We start from the raw sequence: 17,671 nt of genomic DNA on the forward strand, positions 1-17,671 counted from the left end.
AATTAAACTAAATTTTAAAAGCAATGAATTGTGTTCTTTAAAGCTTCAACATAACTATTTGCAAGCTTGGGAGCATTGTATTTCCTGTGGGAAATATCAAGCTAGCACCTAAGTAGCCTATAATGCAGTAATATTGATTGACTAAATGTCCACCTCCAGCTTTCAAAATATCTGCACTTCACTTGTTATGTAAGTGAACTCTGCCATGCTCACAATGTTTTCTCCTCTTTCTTTTCCTTTCTGATGCAGCACTGATCTCAGAGTGGCAATTCATCTATTCCGGCACCCTCCATTACTTTTCATTGTGTCTGAGTTATCTGGTTTAAAGCGGTGTTAATTATAGTGCGCTTTGTCTGTCCACTAAAAGTCACTTTTTTATCCTTCTAATTTCCCTCTAAGGAAATTAACAGAAGGTTTCAAGCTCATCCCATGTGTAAAAGTGGGGAAATCCATTATAGGAAATACTGTTTGCTTCTTTCTCTCACTCTGCATTGCCTTTCTATTGTGTTTGGGAACATGTGATAGGCCTACACTAACTGACACCTTGCCAATGATCATATGATATTCTATATGATATATATGTGAAGTACAATCAATCATAATTCACAAAGAAGCTTATGACACACAAAGACAAAGAGACCCCAGTGTTAAATGATGCCTTTTCGATTTTATGAAGATAACAAGCTCTAGGCCAACATGCTCAACTTTAGTTAAAATAACCTAGTTTTAACACAAATCAAATGGGACCATAAACTCAGAATAGGGATAAAAATCAACTCAACTATTAATGAGTCTTGTGTTCTCAACCAGAAAGGACATAAAGGGTCAGGGTACTCTTATTATAGAACAACTAGGTTAGTGGACTACTGTTCTGGCCTTTATCATACAAACTCAGCAGAAATACAACACCAGAATTAAGGAACAGAGTCCAACATGGGCCTGCTCCAACCTCAAGATTGATTAGGCTACTGCCTATCAGTTATGGTTGGCTATGGGATTTGGCAGATGCTTTTGTCCAAAGCAACATACAAATAAAAAACAATACAATAGTTAAATTTAACAGTGAACAATTTAAAATATTGGTCAGACTACATTAAGGATAGCAATGATAAACAACAATGTCAATTAAATCAATAGCCTAATGAAAACAATGGAAATAAAGGAGAATAGCAAATAGTGTTAAACAGTTAAGCCACACACCATTATGTTTTCAACAAGACTTTTTTGTAGTAAGTAGGCTACTTATCTATGCCAATTAAGCATAGGCTTATATAGGCTATTTACAGTAGGCTATACAGGCTATGTAAATAGCTATGTAGGCAACATTTAGGCTACAGTGAGTCACTGGTCTTCATATTATTAAGATCATTTTCTGTCCGAAACTGTTTTAATGTTTTGTCAAAGTATAACCCTACGCTATTTAAATATATGCATTCTAAAAGAAACCTAACCTACACATTAAAATCGAGGATGACTTTTACCTGTGTAGATATATGTGAGCATAAACTCACTCTATCAGTGAGGATATAATTGTCGGCATACCGTATAATTTCCAGTCCTGCACATGCGCAATGGCACAGGAAACTCCTCCGAACAAAGAGGAAATGCGTGTGTTAAAGGGAGTTGGACTCTGTGTACATTGTGCACACTGCGGGACCAACACACATATTCTGTACAGCTAAACCAAACTGTAGGTTTCGAATGTGCATCAAGCCACAGTCAGGAACCAGGTAAATAGTCCAGTAATGCTACCAGTGATGGATAGCCTACCTCACATTACTTAGAAAGCTCGCATCTAGTCTTGAAAACACTGCCAGCATGTTAGCCTTCATAGCAAGACTGCTAGCTTCACCATTCAACAAAGAGTTACAACATCTACTGCATACATCGTGTAACGTCAAGCATGCAGTTATTTTTCAAAGCTGTCGGCATAGTAGCACTAGTTGTCACCAGCAACTAATGACCGGGTGCTATCTATTTTGACCATGAAATCTTCGTGTTGATATTTTATATATACACAGGAGTCAGGACCTCCTCCAGTAGTCTCCTTTGCATTGTCTCCTCTGTCTTCCGTATAAATGTAATGTTAACCTATGATCCGTTTGATTTGTAATCTTTGTGACCGTTCGTTCAGAACTGATTATGTAGACTCGTCATTTCGACCACTAACCCCAATGACTACTTCTCCATGCTAGTTAGCTTAGGCCTACACGTTACTGGAAGTGTTCGACCTGAGAATTGCTCTGCTTGGATGAGCCAAGTGTAGATGCCTATACATTTTTATTTTGAGCGATTAGTTTTCAAGATTCATACTGGGTTAATCAGATCTCAGTTTATTTTATAATGTCATGGCTGTGGTGCAATTCCTTGTTACCAACATCAATCACCCTCACTGCCTCACTTAATAATATAGCCTAAGTAGGCTATGTATTCATGTAATTTTCGTCTTTGATTCTCTTCAAAAATGTTACCATGTGTGCCTATTATGTCTTATTATAGGTATCAAGGTACCAGGAAGTTTTTGACTGGATGCATAGCATTTGCCTTCGCAAGGCATTACACACCATCAGGAATCCAGCTGCCACCTTATTGAGAGAACGTAGGCGATTTGGCGGCACTCAGTATTTCCCTCAGTACCCTCATCCACCGACTCTTCACTGGGGCTGTCATCCCAGTCATTACCACTGCTTTGATCGTATCCCGCCATCTCGAAAGTTTGGCACGTCCTCAAGGTTTTATATTCATCTTTCGTGGCCCCAGAGACTCTCCGAGAGGCCAGACATGGCGGAGCAGAGGTTCTGTGTGGAATATGCCAAACGTGGTACTGCAGGCTGCAAGAAGTGCAAGGACAAGATCATGAAGGGACTGGTGCGCATCGGCAAGATTGTGCCCAACCCCTTCAGTGAGTCTGCTGGAGAGATGAAAGAGTGGTACCACGTGAAGTGCATCTTCGAGAAGCTAGAGCGAGCGAGAGCCACCACCAAAAAAATTGAAGACATCACTGACCTGGAGGGGTGGGAAGAGCTTCAGGATGATGACAAAGAGCTTATTAATAAACTCGTTTCAGGTATAGCACACTCTTTCTAATTTGCCTTCTGAAGTCTAAAGGTCATCTACATAAGGGAAAGAAATGCTTTGACATAGAATATACTAGGAATGTGTTTTAAACATTGCTGCACAGCAATGTTGTTTGACAGCCCAACTGCCAAATGGTGTGATAAGCCAGCTGTTGAGCTATTGTGGTGCAAATTGTAGTTTTTAATGATTTTGAAACCTGACTCCAAAGTGAGATTATAGAAGAGATAATGTTTGTTCTGAATAGCACAACACACACATTTTTATTTAAAGGTGAAGGCTGATTTCCCCCCTTTCTAACTCTCTTTGGCATCTTACAGACCTTGCTGCCAAAACCAATGCGAGCCCAAAGAAGAAAGTGCAGGCGAAGCTAAACACCAGTGGGCAGCTCTCTGCCCCACCTGCTGACCCATCCCTTAATGCTCCTCGGAAGTTCTCAGGCTTCACAGGTATGAACTGTGTTTGCATTGTTAATGCCATGGACTTGTATTAGCTTCTTGGAGTGCAAAACACAGTTTTTACAGTTTCATGAGCTTTTTTAGATTAAATATGTATTACCCTCAAACACTCACCATACTTATAAAAAATAAACAACATTTTATTTCCCTCTACTGCTGATTACTGGATTTTGATGTGTAACAAACACTAATGCTATGTTTGATGTTGTTTGATGATGACTCAAATTCAAATAGCTAATAAACAAATAATAAGAATACAAACTGTGTGCTTTTATGGCTGCTGGAACACTGTATTTTCCCTTCCCTGAGGGGATGAATAAAGTATATCTGTCTGTCTATCTCTATCTATCTAGCTACCAAGGCTGGTACTTCTGCCAGTCCGGGGCCGTCTGCAATGAAACCAAGCCAGGGCAGTGCCCTGTCCACTCAGCTGTGTGACCCCAACCATAAGGACTGTCTTCTGCGGGAGTTCCGCAAGCTGTGCGCCATGGTGGCAGAGCACTCCAGTTACAACACCAAGACTCAGATCATACAGAACTTCCTGAAGAAAGGCAGTGGTGGAGGTACTTCAGAAACTCGTTAACTTCTGTGGTTTGTTTGTCTGAATCTAATGGTGTGTAAGACTTGCCACACTTTTGTGTTGAAGGTAAGACGTTTTTCTTTGGCACAAGACAAGTGAGAGCCTGAGGTGCATTCAGAATGGCTAACTGGCAAACATTAGCATAATACTTGTGAACAGTTTGAGGAGAACATACATAGCAGGATGGTTTATGGTTTACAATCGAGATGGAATGTTTACACAAAATTATTAAAATTTAGCAGTTCAGAGAAAACATATTCGCCTCTGTTCAAGCAATTTGAACGCACCATTGTTCTCACCTGAGGGGTATTTCACAAAGGCAGAATTAAGAGCATACTATGTGCATCTTTGCAGTGGCAAGTGGCTTTCTTAATGACATTGCGTGCCAAGACAAGGAAGCACTCACACGGCATCACATTGGCATTAGTGAAACGAGTTGAGCTAGGATGACCAGACAACGCCATGTCAAACCTCGCTTTATCACTTATCTTGGATGTCATCCAGGATAACCTAAAAATCCCAGCTTAATCCCTTATCTAGGTTTTGTGAAATACCCCTCTGGTGTCACCTGGAAGTACTGATTACAGGTGTGAACTTCCCTTGAGAGGTCTCCTGAAACGCGTAGTATGGCCACATTCTTATAATAGTGTTAATGCAAATGTGTGCTGGACCACATGAAGGACGGCCAACTCTACTGATGTCCTCCTCTTGTGACAGTCGATCGGGTTTTGATGTTTTATATGTTTGTTGTTGTTGTTGACTGCGTTTGTCAATCTGCTCTTCTCTGTACTTGTCAGATAAGTTTAAAGGAGACTTGTACCTCACTGTGAAGCTGCTTCTCCCGGGAGTGGTAAAGAACGTTTACAATCTAAATGACAAACAAATTGTGAAGTTGTTCAGCCGTATATTAAACTGCAACCAGGATGAAATGGTCCGTGACCTGGAACAGGTCAGTCTACCGTCTTAACATGCACGTTTGGTTTGCAAAGTTAGAACCAATGCTAAAAGTCCAATGCTGATGTTAGCTGTTTCTAATACAGCTGTGTTTGTAGTATAGCTGAACAAGTACAATAGAGAAAGCTTTCAGTCTGGCAGTACTTTTGTTACTTAAAGCCAATTCTGGAATTATCTTAAGTGAGCCTCAGCTTGTATGACTGAAATGAGATTGTGTTGACTTGTTAAGGGGGACGTGTCGGAAACCGTGCGGATGTTTTTTGAGGACAGTAAGTCCTTCCCGCCTTCAAACAAGAGTCTTCTCACCCTTCAAGAGGTCGACGCCTCACTGACCCGTCTGGCTCAACTGACCAAGGAAGATGAACAGCAGAATGAGCTACAGGACATAGCCAAAAAGTGAGCCAACATACTTATATTTTTCTACATTTGTTTACAAACGGAAGCTCAGTTCAAAATGATCCTTTGTGAATATAAGTATATTTTCAGTTACAGTTGATGCCTTTGTGCAAATTATTTGAAACCAGTTAGCAGCCATCTCAATGGTCGAAGAACTGATCTGAATTCCTTTCACCTTCAAATCCCTATTAAAATGCATCATTTGTCTTGCCAAGGTCTTTCATACTTTCCCGGAGTGAAAAGATGTTGTCTCAGGGCAACAACCATGATTTCCTTTGTGTTTTGGAGAAATGGACCATAACACAAAGGATTTTGTATCAGTTAATCTGCATGAGGATGTATCCCTCCGTGGGGCTTGTGCAGCAGCAGCAGCAGCAGCATCCCTACATGGTTCTTTTCTGTCTCTTTTCAGATGCACTGGAAATGATCTGAAGTGTATCATCAGGCTTGTGAAGCATGATTTGAAAATAAACTCAGGAGCAAAGCATGTGTAAGTGAGCTCAAAACACACTGGCTACTAATCTCACAGCAGCCACAACAGTCACAGAGATTATGTGCTTTTGACCCAAGCAAATTATTACGGAGTAATTTAACAAATGAAACTGTTACTGCACCTGTATTTCAAGGCCATTGATTTTTATCATTTTGATGCAGATGTGAAGATGTGTAGTTATATCAGGGTTCTCACGAGTCATGGAATTTCTGGAATATCATGGAATTTTGATAAAGTCTATTCCAGACATGGAAAGTCAGGGCATTTTATCATATTTTGGGCAAAGTCATGGAATATCAGGGAATTTTGCTGTATCAGTTTATAATTTACTTGCTAAAATGCATTAATACAAATATGTTTCCACTCAGAATTGGTCTGTATCTGGTATTAGTTGTACTGCTTGCTTGAGTGGTCATAGTTAGCAGCTAGCCCAACTTTCTTAATTCAGTCCCCATTTATTAATCTTCCGCTCTAAAAAAAGTAAAAGATGTTTGAGCGCTACGCAGCTGCTCTGTGGTCAGTTTATTGTACCATTCATCATAGGTCATGGAAATTCAGTTTTTTTGTCAGGGAAAGTCAGAGAAGTCATGAAATTTAGACTTAAAGTAGAGTGGGAACCCTGTTATATGCATTTATACTACTTTACTCCTTTTACACCATTAAAACCATTGAATGATGATTATGATGATGAGGAGGAGGATAATTGTAACAACAATAATAATAATTATAATAATGATGATAATGTGTTCAAAAAAGCACACAGTACAGTACAACAGAATATGTAATACATCATCATTTTACTATTGGATCATCTTTGTTTGTGTCCTATCATAGGCTGGACGCTGTGGACCCCAATGCCTACGACGCCTTCAAAGCCTCGCGGAACCTGGGTGATGTCATTGAGCGGGTGCTGCGGAACCAGCAGGATGCCTCCAATGGCACCGGGCCCCGCAAGAGTCTGAGCGTGGAGGCCACCCTCATGACCCCGGTGCAGCCCATGCTGGTCAGGACTATATACATGCTTTTCATTCGTCAATGGAGAGCTAGAACAATTCTGATTGTTGAATTAGCTGATTGTTGAGGTGCTATCTGGCAGTACAGTAATAGCCGCGTGTAGTAGCCGCGTCCTGTATACCGCATGACAGTGTTTTATGACAATTAAACAAAAGTAAACCGTGTATTGACATCAGCCGTGTATTAACCACAATAGCCCAATGAATCAGAATCAGATAATTGCTTTAATCAGAAAGAAGAATGAAGTAAAGAGGTGGTTTTATTCTTGACAGTTTGACAGCATTTTACACATGATGCCACTGACACCACTGTTAATGTTTCATGCACCTTTGTGGGGCACTGTCCAACTGTCTACCTACCTCCCTACCAGGCCACTTAGAAAGTATCGCTAAGATGTTTAAGATGGAACACTGCTTTATGAAAATAAATGGCAGTTCGGTTTAAAGTAAGGAGTGCTTTTTCTTTCCTTCCGCAGGCAGAGGCCTGTAAATCTGTGTCAATGGCCATGAAGAAATGCCCCAATGGGATGTACTCCGAGATCAAATATGATGGTGAGCGTGTGCAGGTCCACAAAAATGGAGATCACTTCAGCTATTTCAGCCGCAGTCTCAAACCAGTGCTCCCACACAAGGTCAGTAAAGAACTCTTGGTAAAAAACAATGGTAAAATAATAAAGCCATATACACACTATGGATCCCTACACTTACCACTGATTAAAAAAGACTAGATTCACCTTAGTCCTACAACTAAAGTATATAGACAACATAGTAAGGACTAAATGTTTATGAGGTACACAGGTACTTAATGCTGGTCTTTTTCAGGTGGCACATTTCAAAGAGTTCATCCCTCAAGCTTTCGTTGGGGGCCACAGTATGATTTTGGATGCTGAGGTTCTTCTCATCGATACCAATACCAGTAAACCCCTGCCCTTTGGAACACTGGGAGTGCACAAGGTAGCACAGTTGAGAACTTGAGCAGTGCACTACTCTAGTCAGTCAAGTGCACAGAAAAGCTTTACGTGTCCATATTCTGTTGCAGAAAGCTGCCTTCCAAGATGCCTGTGTGTGCCTGTTCGTCTTTGACTGCATCTTCTTTAATGGCGTGAGCCTGATGGATAAGTAAGTATCAGTCATTTCATTACAAGTCACTTTGCATGATCTCTCACTCTGCTAACCACTGAAATTGGACAAGGCCATTTACGCCATCGGAAAAATGCTGTGTTTCTGGAGCCAGGTTTTCACATGTAATTAATGCTGTGACTCTCACTGAGTGGAGTCTTCAGTGGGCTTGCTGTTGGCAACAAAGCTTGCCCGTTTCCTATAAATTGGCCTCCTAGCTGTACTCATAAAGTTTATAGTGGATATCCTCCTCCTTCTTTCATCCAAGAGAGGTTTTACACCTGGCTGGTGTGAAGTGCATGCTTTTCAGATCTGTAAAAAAAGAACATGTCTCTCTCTCTCCCTTTCCTGCAAGGGGGTCATTTAATATTTTATTTGTGCATTTGATTGGTCATGTATCTGATTACTGTAAAGTGTAGACCACGGGGCGTACACTAATCCTTTTCATTGAACCTTTATTTAATTCTCGGAAATGTGACTGCAATCCAGAGAGGAACATTTCACCTCAATATTGATTTGATGATCACATTGGGTCACATGTTGTTCATTTCCTTTTCGGCTTGTGGTGCAACGAGATGACATACTCTTTACTACCCTCCTTTTCTTTTAAGGCCTCTTTGTGAACGAAGAAAGTTTCTCCATGACAACATGGTTGAGGTTCCAAACAGGATATTGTTTTCAGAAATGAAACATGTTACAGTAAGTGTTCTACACACCTGCACCCTCTTTTTCAGGAATATTTCATTTAAAAACTATAAAATGTATTCATTTAGGTTATCAATTGTTTGTCTTATTAAGGTCATAGATATACAATGAATACTGGGTAAATGTCTACAATCTGATTTCACTGACTGATTCCAGTGTTAACAATTATTCACTTGACCCATGCTCTCTTCCAACTGCCAAAGAAGCATCCCCTGCCACATTTTACATTTTCTTGAAAATGTACTCTCGTTGTGAAATGAACTGCAGATGCAAATTGGCTAACTAGCTAACTCTGGTATAGAACTAGTTCTGCACATGGTCCCTGTCGACTAAACTACTAAACTACTAAACTAATCTAATTGACTTGCTTGACGGTGTTGTTTTTTCTCACAGAGAGCATCAGATCTAGCGGAGATGATCACCCGTGTCATCAGAGAGGGACTGGAAGGCCTGGTGCTGAAGGACCTCAAGGTTAGTCACTCACAACACAGCTCTCATATCTGCACTATGAACTTTAGTTAGGATGACTGAAGGTCTGGGTCACATTCATCTGTACTTTCTTAATAGAGAATTTCATCGATTTTCACATAGATCTTTGTTTCTCGAGGTCACAAGTAAAAAAAAAAACAATCTACCTACCTACCTCGAGTTGCTGCAGCCAACAGCTAGAGCTACCAGCACAGTGCTATACTCTGGGGGCATGAACATCGTTTTTGTTTCCGTACCCACAGTACTCAGTGACCTCGAGAAACTGAGATCTATGTGAAAAATCGCTAAAATTCTCCTTTAAAGCTGCAGTTGGCAAGTCTGACAGATTGAGGGGACTTTAATTTTTAATGTTTACAACTCTCATGCCCCTTCCCCACTACCACCGAGCACCCTCTCATCAAGTTTGTGCTCATCAGTGCGCACCAGACTGCACTAAACTGGGATTGACAGTCAGATCTCACACAGCCCTGCTCTGATTGGACCAGAAGAACCGGGAGCTGTGGATTTTTGCAAAACAAATAACAGGCTTTAGGTGGAGGTAGAAGTGCGGGTGTTTTTCTAAAAGCGGCTGATTTATGTTGTTCTGTCGGAGCATAGTGTCGGTGTCGGTTCAGTGAATATGATAAAAAATCTTGCCAACTGCAGCTTTAAGGTATGGGTCATATTCCTCTGTACTTTCTTAAGCTTAATTATTCACACTTCTCGAGATAAAGAACTTGTCAGTACCATGAAGTACAAACTCCAATACGGTATGGTGAATGAACTTGCTGTTTAATGGTAGAGCAAGTACTCTATGCGTTTCAACATTTATTTTGCACATACAACATCTGCTGATGTTTGTGACAGGGTGCCTATGAGCCTGGGAAGCGCCACTGGTTGAAGGTGAAGAAGGACTACCTGAACGAGGGTGCCATGGCGGACACAGCTGACCTGGTGGTGTTGGGAGCCTTCTATGGAAAAGGCTCAAATGGTGCGTTGTAGTCGTTTACAGCCTGGGGACTGGTAGCACATCCCTCCCACATCCCTATTTGTGTGGAATAACTTGGTCAACATTCTCTCAGCATTTTCTCTTCAACATTCTTTCTGGTGGTGAACATCCTGCATAACTTGCTTTTGAACAAATGGCTTTTTAAACAGCCATCTTAAATCTTTTGATGTGTAAGCACAGTCTGCTGCAGATTAATACATTTATCTAGCTTCTTGCAAAGGAGATCAGTGTCTGTTGTAATAGTTCCTGGAATAGTCCCTCTTTTTTTGTGATGTTTTTGCCCAATGATTTTTTAAATTTTAATTTGTCCAAATGAAAGGTATTACCTCCTTTGTCTTCCTTTTTGCTTTACCTCTTAGCATGTTATGAATGCCACTATGCCATTTCATTAAAATGAATCCTTATGAAATATTATTACAAAATAGTGGCTGGAGCCAGTTGTGAACAGTGATTAATCCTCAGTTTAGATTTTCAAACCTGTTGTCTTGTCTGTTGATTTCCACATTAGTCCATTATATCGGTCTTTCCACAGGTGGAATAATGTCCAGTTTCTTGATGGGCTGTTATGACCCTGCATCAAAGAAGTGGTGCACAGTGACCAAGTGTTCTGGAGGCTATGACGACGCCACTCTGGCCAGACTTCAGAAGGAGCTGGATGTGATTAAGATCAGCAAGGTAGAGGAACCAAGACTCTAGTGCCATTCTGTGCATTACCTTTCATAGTAAAAGTCCACAGAAACATGACCAGTGACATTTACTGTTTTATTTCCTTGTTTTCAGGACCCAAGCAAAATCCCTGGCTGGTTAAAGATTGTTAAGAACTATTACCCAGATTTCATTACCCGGGACCCAGAGGTGCGCATCAATTTAATTAAGGAAGTGGGGAGGATAATTATTTGGTGAACTTCCAAGGTGCTTTGACATTTAAACATGTCTTAATGTAATTATCACTCCTGACATTTTTTAATATTTCATAAACAGCAAGCACCGGTGTGGGAGATCACTGGAGCTGAGTTTTCCAAGTCGGAGATGCACACGGCCGACGGAATCTCCATCCGCTTCCCGCGCTGCACGCGTATCCGTGACGATAAGGACTGGAAGACTGCCACCAACCTTCCTCAGCTAAAGGTGCAGTTTGTGATGCCTACTACACCAGTACTATCAATCCAGACATGCAGCTGAAAGCAGATCCCTCACAGCTGGGTCAGGAAGGTCTTCAAAGGGTTTTAATCCGCATGCTTCCTCTCTTGTGTCCAGGAACTCTATCGCATATCGAAGGAGCGATGCGACTTTGAGGTGACTGCGGGCGACGCCAAAGATAAGGATGATGGGAGCTCCTCTGGTGGGGCCAGTGGTGGCAGTTCTCCGCCCTCCACATCACACGCTAAACCCACCCCCAGCAAAGCCCGTGAGTAGACTCTTACAAAGTCACTGTGGAAAAAGTAAGCTATTACTGAATTCATCAGTCATAGTGGGAAACTTTTTTTCGTTTTGCTATTAAAATTTACGACTGAAATGTATTCATCATGGATCGTGCATTGGCTGTGTATTCATTTCATTATGCAAATGCTGTGGGTTATCAAGCTCTTTTTACAATACTCAGGTGCCAGTGCTGCTCCTCGGGCGAAGCAGGTGAAATCAGAACCCCCACCCACTCCCTCCCCTGCCAAGAGGAAGATGCCTGCAGAGGACCACAGCAGCAAGAAGGTACAGCTCCATCACTTGCAAACCTATGCAGTCCCACTTACTAAATATTTAATATTTCTAAATGCGCCAAATTCCCCCTTTCAAGGCTGATTAGTTGCTTTGTTTATTTGGTCTCACGTTTCAGATTAAGACTGAAGTTGTCCATAGCAATGGGCAAAGCAAAGGGAAGAGCAGCTCCACCAAGGTGATTGAAGCAGGTCCTGAGAAGGTGAGATAACATTCAGTTCAACTTCAACTTTGCCATGCAGATGTCATCAGTGCTTCCTTTATTATGTGGGTACACAGTACAGTGTGATGTTTTAGGGTATGTGTGCGCGTGTCATACACACACATAAAAAGTTGCATTTTCTTTCATGTATTCTTAACATTTGTCATTGTTTGCGGCAGACGCTTCTGGACATTTTCAGTGGCGTGAAGCTCTACCTGCCAAAGGGGATCCAGGACTACGACAAACTCCAGCGCTACTTTGTGGCCTACGACGGAGACTTGGTCCCAGAGTACGACGCTGCCACAGCTACCCACACACTAACCGACCCCGATGAAGACAGTCAGGCTCAGAAAGTCACCTCCAACTGGATCTGGGAGTGCATTCGCAAGAGGAGAGTGGTTCCCCCTTGCTGATCGGGGCGGGCGTCGACCAATGGAGACATGAACTGCTTTTCAGATGAATAAAAGTGCCCTTCAACAGTAGTGGTTGCTTCAGAAACTACTTCCATCATATGAACAATACTATCTCTTCCAGTGCATCCTGGATTGTTTTTCATGACCATGTATAAAACTTTGTCAGTATTGTAAGCTGCCCCGGTTGGTGGGATTTTTTTTAAAACACATAAACATGCCTGTTATCTGGGATTTGATACCATGAAGACATAAGGAGCAGAGATCCTTCAATCTTTATATTTATTTTGTTTTTAGGGATCAGGTGTGCGATTTTTGCTGTATTAGCTACAGCACGGATATCAAGTAGATTATTTTCTGGAAGTAGTTGGTAGTTTTGAGGTATTAAGGTTACAAAAAGTATATGTACACTCATTTAGAAGATTAAGCGATATTAATGGGTAGTTTGTCATGTCTAGTAGTTTTTCTTTGTTATTCTGTATGGGTCAAATTATATGAAAAATGTTAAATGAATGAATGGTAAATGATGAAATAAACCATTTTGTGAATGGCTTTGATCCTGAAGAAACAAAGTGTGATGTGCTCTTGTATAACTGATATTGCTGATCATTATTTTGAGATTAGAAGTGATGCACTGATGATGTCCAACTCCCTTTACCCATCCAGTCTGGAAGCCCACAAATAACAGTGCAACTAAGCACCAGCGGGAATCCTTGGGTGAGTAAAAAAAAAAAGTTTCTGTTAAACTTTGTTTGCCAACCTTTCAGTGTGAGGCCCACAGCAGTATCATTTTCAGACAAACACTCCTTAGAATGTATGTTAGAGTGGAGAACATAACATTGCATGGTGGGTTAACATTGTATTTAAAAAGCAGAGAGTTTTCCCTGCCAAAAAAAAAACGTTAATGGTTAAGCAGTGATGATATAGAAATTATTTGGATTGTGACCGTTTGTGCTTTATTGATATACTGTACAAGCAAGTTTTTAAAATACCTAAGTTTGCACTGCTTTACAGAGTCTACTGATGAAACAACAACGAATTTATGGCTACATCATGCAAGACATACATCATGTCTTGTTTAAAAATAGACATGGTTTTCATTAACTTACTTCTCATGTTTAACAACACTGATGGCATCTTGCACATTAAATTGATCATTGACAGACAATTTCTCCATATTAGGCAATTCAATGAATGAACTATGTAGCTGAATAATTTAATCATTAGCTGTCTGAAAGCAAATACTTTAAAAAAAGTTTTCACTGATGTACTAAAACACATTTCCATATTTCAGTATTAACAAAAACTCACAGAAAACACAGTATGTTCACCAATATTATTGATGAGTTGAGAGAGAACAAATAATAATCATTGAATGAATGAAGACACAAACTTGTACGTTTATAGCTAGATGAATAAGCATTCACCCAACCCCAGGGCTGCCCCCCACCAGTTTTCTCTTGCCTGAAGATCCAGCCTTCATATCTTCAGGTGCTCCCCAGCATCTCAAGTCAAATTCTTCTTCCAGTTGACATGACTACAACATGACGGGAAAAGAGTTGAGTTTTACCAGAGACTTTCTAATGAGAAGCACTCAAAAAATCCTCCATAGAAATGCATGGGGTTAGTTTGTAACGGCATTATGGCAGTTGTCTACGCATATCACACCCCTTCTGTGGCAAAACGTCGACATGTGAATACACTGAGCCAATCATGTGCTGTGTTGTGAATACATTGAGCCAATAATGTGGTGTGTTGTGAAGACATGTGCCAATCATGTGTTGTGATCTCGCCGCTATAGCAAGATTGGTGTGGTGAATCCTTGCTCACACGCATTTCTGCCGAACCGGATGCCCGATGAGTGCCCAAAAAGCGTTGCAATATGGCTGTCGAGTGGAGGGACTTGCCTAAAAGGACTTTGGTTTTACCCTCAAACATCTAAACAAAACTCTTCCTCCACTTCCATTTCAGTGTATAGCACAGTCAGAAAGAATGCATTTCATTTCAACAAGTAAAAAGTGATTCTGATGTCAGTGTTGCGTTTTAACTCTCTGAAATGCTCCACCTGTCTAGATGATTTGGTCAGCGTTGCTACTCGCAGGCTGGAGGAGCTGCCAGGCCTCTCCACTTGCTGTAGGAGAATGCGGGTCCTCGGGACGTGACTCCAGGACTGACCCAAACCCGCTTTCGGCTGGCCACTGCCATCTCGCGTCGCATGGTTTGTCACCTGATTGGGTAATTGGCCATTGCACATCATCATACACAGGTGCTCAAGTGACGCAGCATTAACCACAACATAAACATGCAGCAAAAGTTCAGAGTGGCCCTACCAGAACAGCAACATTAAGGTCCTTCGAAATAGTTTTCAGCTCTCCAGCAACTTGCATCATCAAGGACATGCCTGTATTTAGAAGTTAAGAAGAAAATCATGACTGTTGTGGAATCTGCCATAACCAAAAGAAATGTGTGCATCTCATGCTAGCGCTTGTTTTAGATCTTTGGCAGACTTTGAGATCAGTCACAATATTACCAAGTCATCCAGATACTATACATTAGGATGCAGGTTACAGTTGCTCGAGCAGCCTGGTTCAGTTGGTCTAAAAATAAGGAATACACATTACACAAAAGGATTTGAGGCAGAACATGCTGTCAACAGACCCTCATTCTGTTTGCCTCCCAGCATATTGGAGAGTACAGCTGAGACAGAATCCAGGATAAGAGCTTTTACTGAACATCCAACACATTCCTGAAGAGAAAAATACAAAATGATAAAATAAAATATCATTTTTTTGGTCCCCTTAGCTATTCAATCCAATTTAGCATTGTGATAAAAACCTCTTCTTACCATCTGAACTTCACCGATTCTTATATTTTGTAGACATGTAAGCAAGGAGAAGACATCAAACACTCTAAACACTTGAATTCGTTGAAGAGCAGCCATCTAAGGATGAATATGTATATTTGGTTTAAATACTTGCAAATATTTGCTATTAGTGTAGCAGTGTGTATATAAATCATAACTTTATATTTTATGCAACCTGCTCTTCCATAGTGCTGGCCTTTGCTTGCAGCATCTGAAGCAAACGATTTGCAGACATTCCTCCATTAGTGTCGATATAGATAACGCTCTGCTTGAGTTGGCATGAAATATGAACAGCGGTGCTAAAGCACACCTAATGGAAAAGATATATGGGGGGGGTAAAGCAAATTACATCTCATTTAACATTGCAGACTAATGGGGGATAACAAAGTGAGGACAGCAAGGAGCAATTCACTGAAATTGACAAAGATGTATTGATCAGTATCACAGTCAGACCCGATCTCTGTGACTAAAATAAATGAAATAATAAAATAAATCCAACATCCCACATAAAATGTATCAGAATGTGTAGGAAAAACAAACCAATTACTACAACGGAGCACTGTGACTTACTATGGATAGGGGTGTGTGTGTGTGTGTGTGTGTGTGTGTGTGTGTGTGTGTGTGTGTGTGTGTGTGTGTGTATGTTTTATGTAAAGACGTGTGTGATGTTTTACTAAAGGGCTGAGAAAAACACACCTGCGTTTTGCCACTTCCTGGACCTCCGGTTAGCTCGGTTATCTCCCCTGTGTACAGACCAGAGTCTAACAGCTTATCTAGACTGGAAGAGATGGGAACACTTAGCCAGTAACAGAGCAAGATTTTCAGACAAGAGCCTGTTTTTAAAGTTCTTAAAAGATTCCATTGTGCAGTGTGAAGTCCAGCCCAACCTTCACATACATTGACATCCTCATAGATAAATTCAGCAATGATAAAGGAACCTCAAATTTAATGTGAAAACAGTCACATATCAAAGCCCTGAATCAGAACAAGAGACTGTACTATGCAGAATGTACTACTAATTAACAGTATAGTTTTCATGTTTGTGGTGATGTGTTTGGTCACACTTTACTTGATTAGTTGGTCACACTTTACTTGATTAGTTGGTAACTAAACTTGCCTTGCCTAAATGAAAGAATGAAGAATTGGGCAATGATGTCATAGACCATACTGAATCTACCTCCCAATATCACATAAATCATACTTAAATGTTTAACCATGACATTCATCAAAGCCAAAATCATTTCCTGAACAGCTTTTGTTCATGATACTTACCCATGACTGCCTGTGGAGAGAATAGCAGTTGAGCTCAGTAGCTCTTCATACATGTCAGCACATGAGACAGGAAAAGCTGCATGTTGGGCCAATAGAACCCGACGCACAGCAATCAAAGCCTAGTAAATTGTAGACAAATAAGATGTTTAAACGTTGTTTATGGAATGCCACTTCGCTGATACAAAACACTTTTACCCCAATAACCAAGTTTGTATCTGCCCCATCATCAAACCTTGTAGGAGACGGAACATTTTTGGGCCAGTTCCTCAAGGTTCGCTGAAACCAACTCCTCCACTGAAGAGAATTTACAGCAGATTAATGTACTGCGTTTAATAATAAATTGGCATATTGCGATGATGTTTTAGTGCCCTCTCAATCAAACTGAATGAAATACCTGTTCTGATGTCCACATTTCTAAAGGCTTCGATGAGGTCCTTATTCAGCCCAGGACATATACCCTCTCTCAAGACCACCATGTCATCTATGTCAGAGGGATAGTAGAGTGGAGACTTTTAAAAGCGAAGACTTGAAAAAATGTTCATTGGACACTGACTGGCTGGCGTATGTCCTCATACCGCTCAAAGCAGAGACTTGGCTCAGCTGCATTCTTAGCGTTAGCTAGAATTCTTGCAAACGTTACTATGCACATTATAAATATGTTCCTTGACAAATGCATGCCACCGTAACAGCCATTTATATTGGAAGTTACTGTGTTATAGATAAATATCAATCTTCCAAAAACGTTTCTCGGCAATAACTTGACGTTAGCTCGCAGGTTACCTTTCTCATGTTCAATCCAGCCCGCGCCGCTGACAAATAACGTCAGCATGACGTCACTTCTATGGGATTTTTGTAAACACTGGTTGGGCATGAACATGCCCTGTCATCGCTTACGTTGTTTTCGTAAGTGAACTCAACGTATACCATCATGGTTAGTGCTT

The 17,671-nt window shown here is 40.9% G+C and overlaps 2 protein-coding genes across 2 annotated transcripts; one reads left to right on the forward strand and one right to left on the reverse strand.

Annotated features, from left to right (window-relative positions):
* The first annotated feature begins 1,624 nt into the window (after positions 1-1,624).
* Positions 1,625-13,162, forward strand: lig3 (ligase III, DNA, ATP-dependent). Its single transcript, XM_076274094.1, has 21 exons — positions 1,625-1,730; positions 2,500-3,067; positions 3,396-3,524; positions 3,887-4,096; positions 4,911-5,062; positions 5,297-5,463; positions 5,876-5,953; positions 6,791-6,959; positions 7,446-7,601; positions 7,792-7,923; positions 8,009-8,088; positions 8,700-8,787; positions 9,187-9,264; positions 10,129-10,252; positions 10,803-10,945; positions 11,051-11,125; positions 11,252-11,398; positions 11,528-11,678; positions 11,874-11,977; positions 12,102-12,185; positions 12,365-13,162. Exons 2-21 carry the CDS (start codon positions 2,530-2,532, stop codon positions 12,596-12,598), a joined length of 3,039 nt encoding a protein of 1,012 aa, XP_076130209.1. The 5' UTR covers positions 1,625-1,730; positions 2,500-2,529; the 3' UTR covers positions 12,599-13,162.
* A 384-nt stretch (positions 13,163-13,546) lies between these two features.
* rad51d (RAD51 paralog D) lies at positions 13,547-17,544 on the reverse strand. The gene is made up of 11 exons (XM_076273794.1): positions 17,511-17,544; positions 17,125-17,211; positions 16,963-17,024; positions 16,731-16,849; positions 16,155-16,236; positions 15,634-15,768; positions 15,441-15,536; positions 15,254-15,341; positions 14,926-14,996; positions 14,661-14,822; positions 13,547-14,132 (listed from the first exon to the last, which is right to left on the reverse strand). The coding sequence occupies exons 2-11, from the start codon at positions 17,204-17,206 to the stop codon at positions 14,019-14,021; spliced, it is 1,011 nt and encodes a 336-aa protein (XP_076129909.1). The 5' UTR covers positions 17,207-17,211; positions 17,511-17,544; the 3' UTR covers positions 13,547-14,018.
* Between the last annotated feature and the right edge of the window lie 127 nt (positions 17,545-17,671).

Source organism: Alosa pseudoharengus, unplaced genomic scaffold (assembly GCF_046254945.1).
Source record: "Alosa pseudoharengus isolate Yale_2024_CS ecotype anadromous, Long Island Sound unplaced genomic scaffold, YU_APseudo_1.1 YU_APseudo_1.1_scf_8, whole genome shotgun sequence".
Classification (NCBI taxonomy): Eukaryota; Metazoa; Chordata; class Actinopteri; order Clupeiformes; family Clupeidae; genus Alosa; species Alosa pseudoharengus.

Bases quoted from the DNA above. Each gene is read 5' to 3' on its own strand.
- lig3 (XM_076274094.1), top strand. From the start codon at position 2,530: ATGCATAGCATTTGCCTTCGCAAGGCATTACACACCATCAGGAATCCA. The intron at 5,464-5,875 runs GTGAGCCAACAT...GTCTCTTTTCAG, and splicing joins CTACAGGACATAGCCAAAAA to ATGCACTGGAAATGATCTGA. The intron at 11,978-12,101 runs GTACAGCTCCAT...CTCACGTTTCAG, and splicing joins AGGACCACAGCAGCAAGAAG to ATTAAGACTGAAGTTGTCCA.
- rad51d (XM_076273794.1), bottom strand. From the start codon at position 17,206: ATGGTGGTCTTGAGAGAGGGTATATGTCCTGGGCTGAATAAGGACCTC. The intron at 17,025-17,124 runs GTATTTCATTCA...AATTCTCTTCAG, and splicing joins AAATGTGGACATCAGAACAG to TGGAGGAGTTGGTTTCAGCG. The intron at 15,769-16,154 runs GTGTGTTTTTCT...CTTTTCCATTAG, and splicing joins CAGGAAGTGGCAAAACGCAG to GTGTGCTTTAGCACCGCTGT.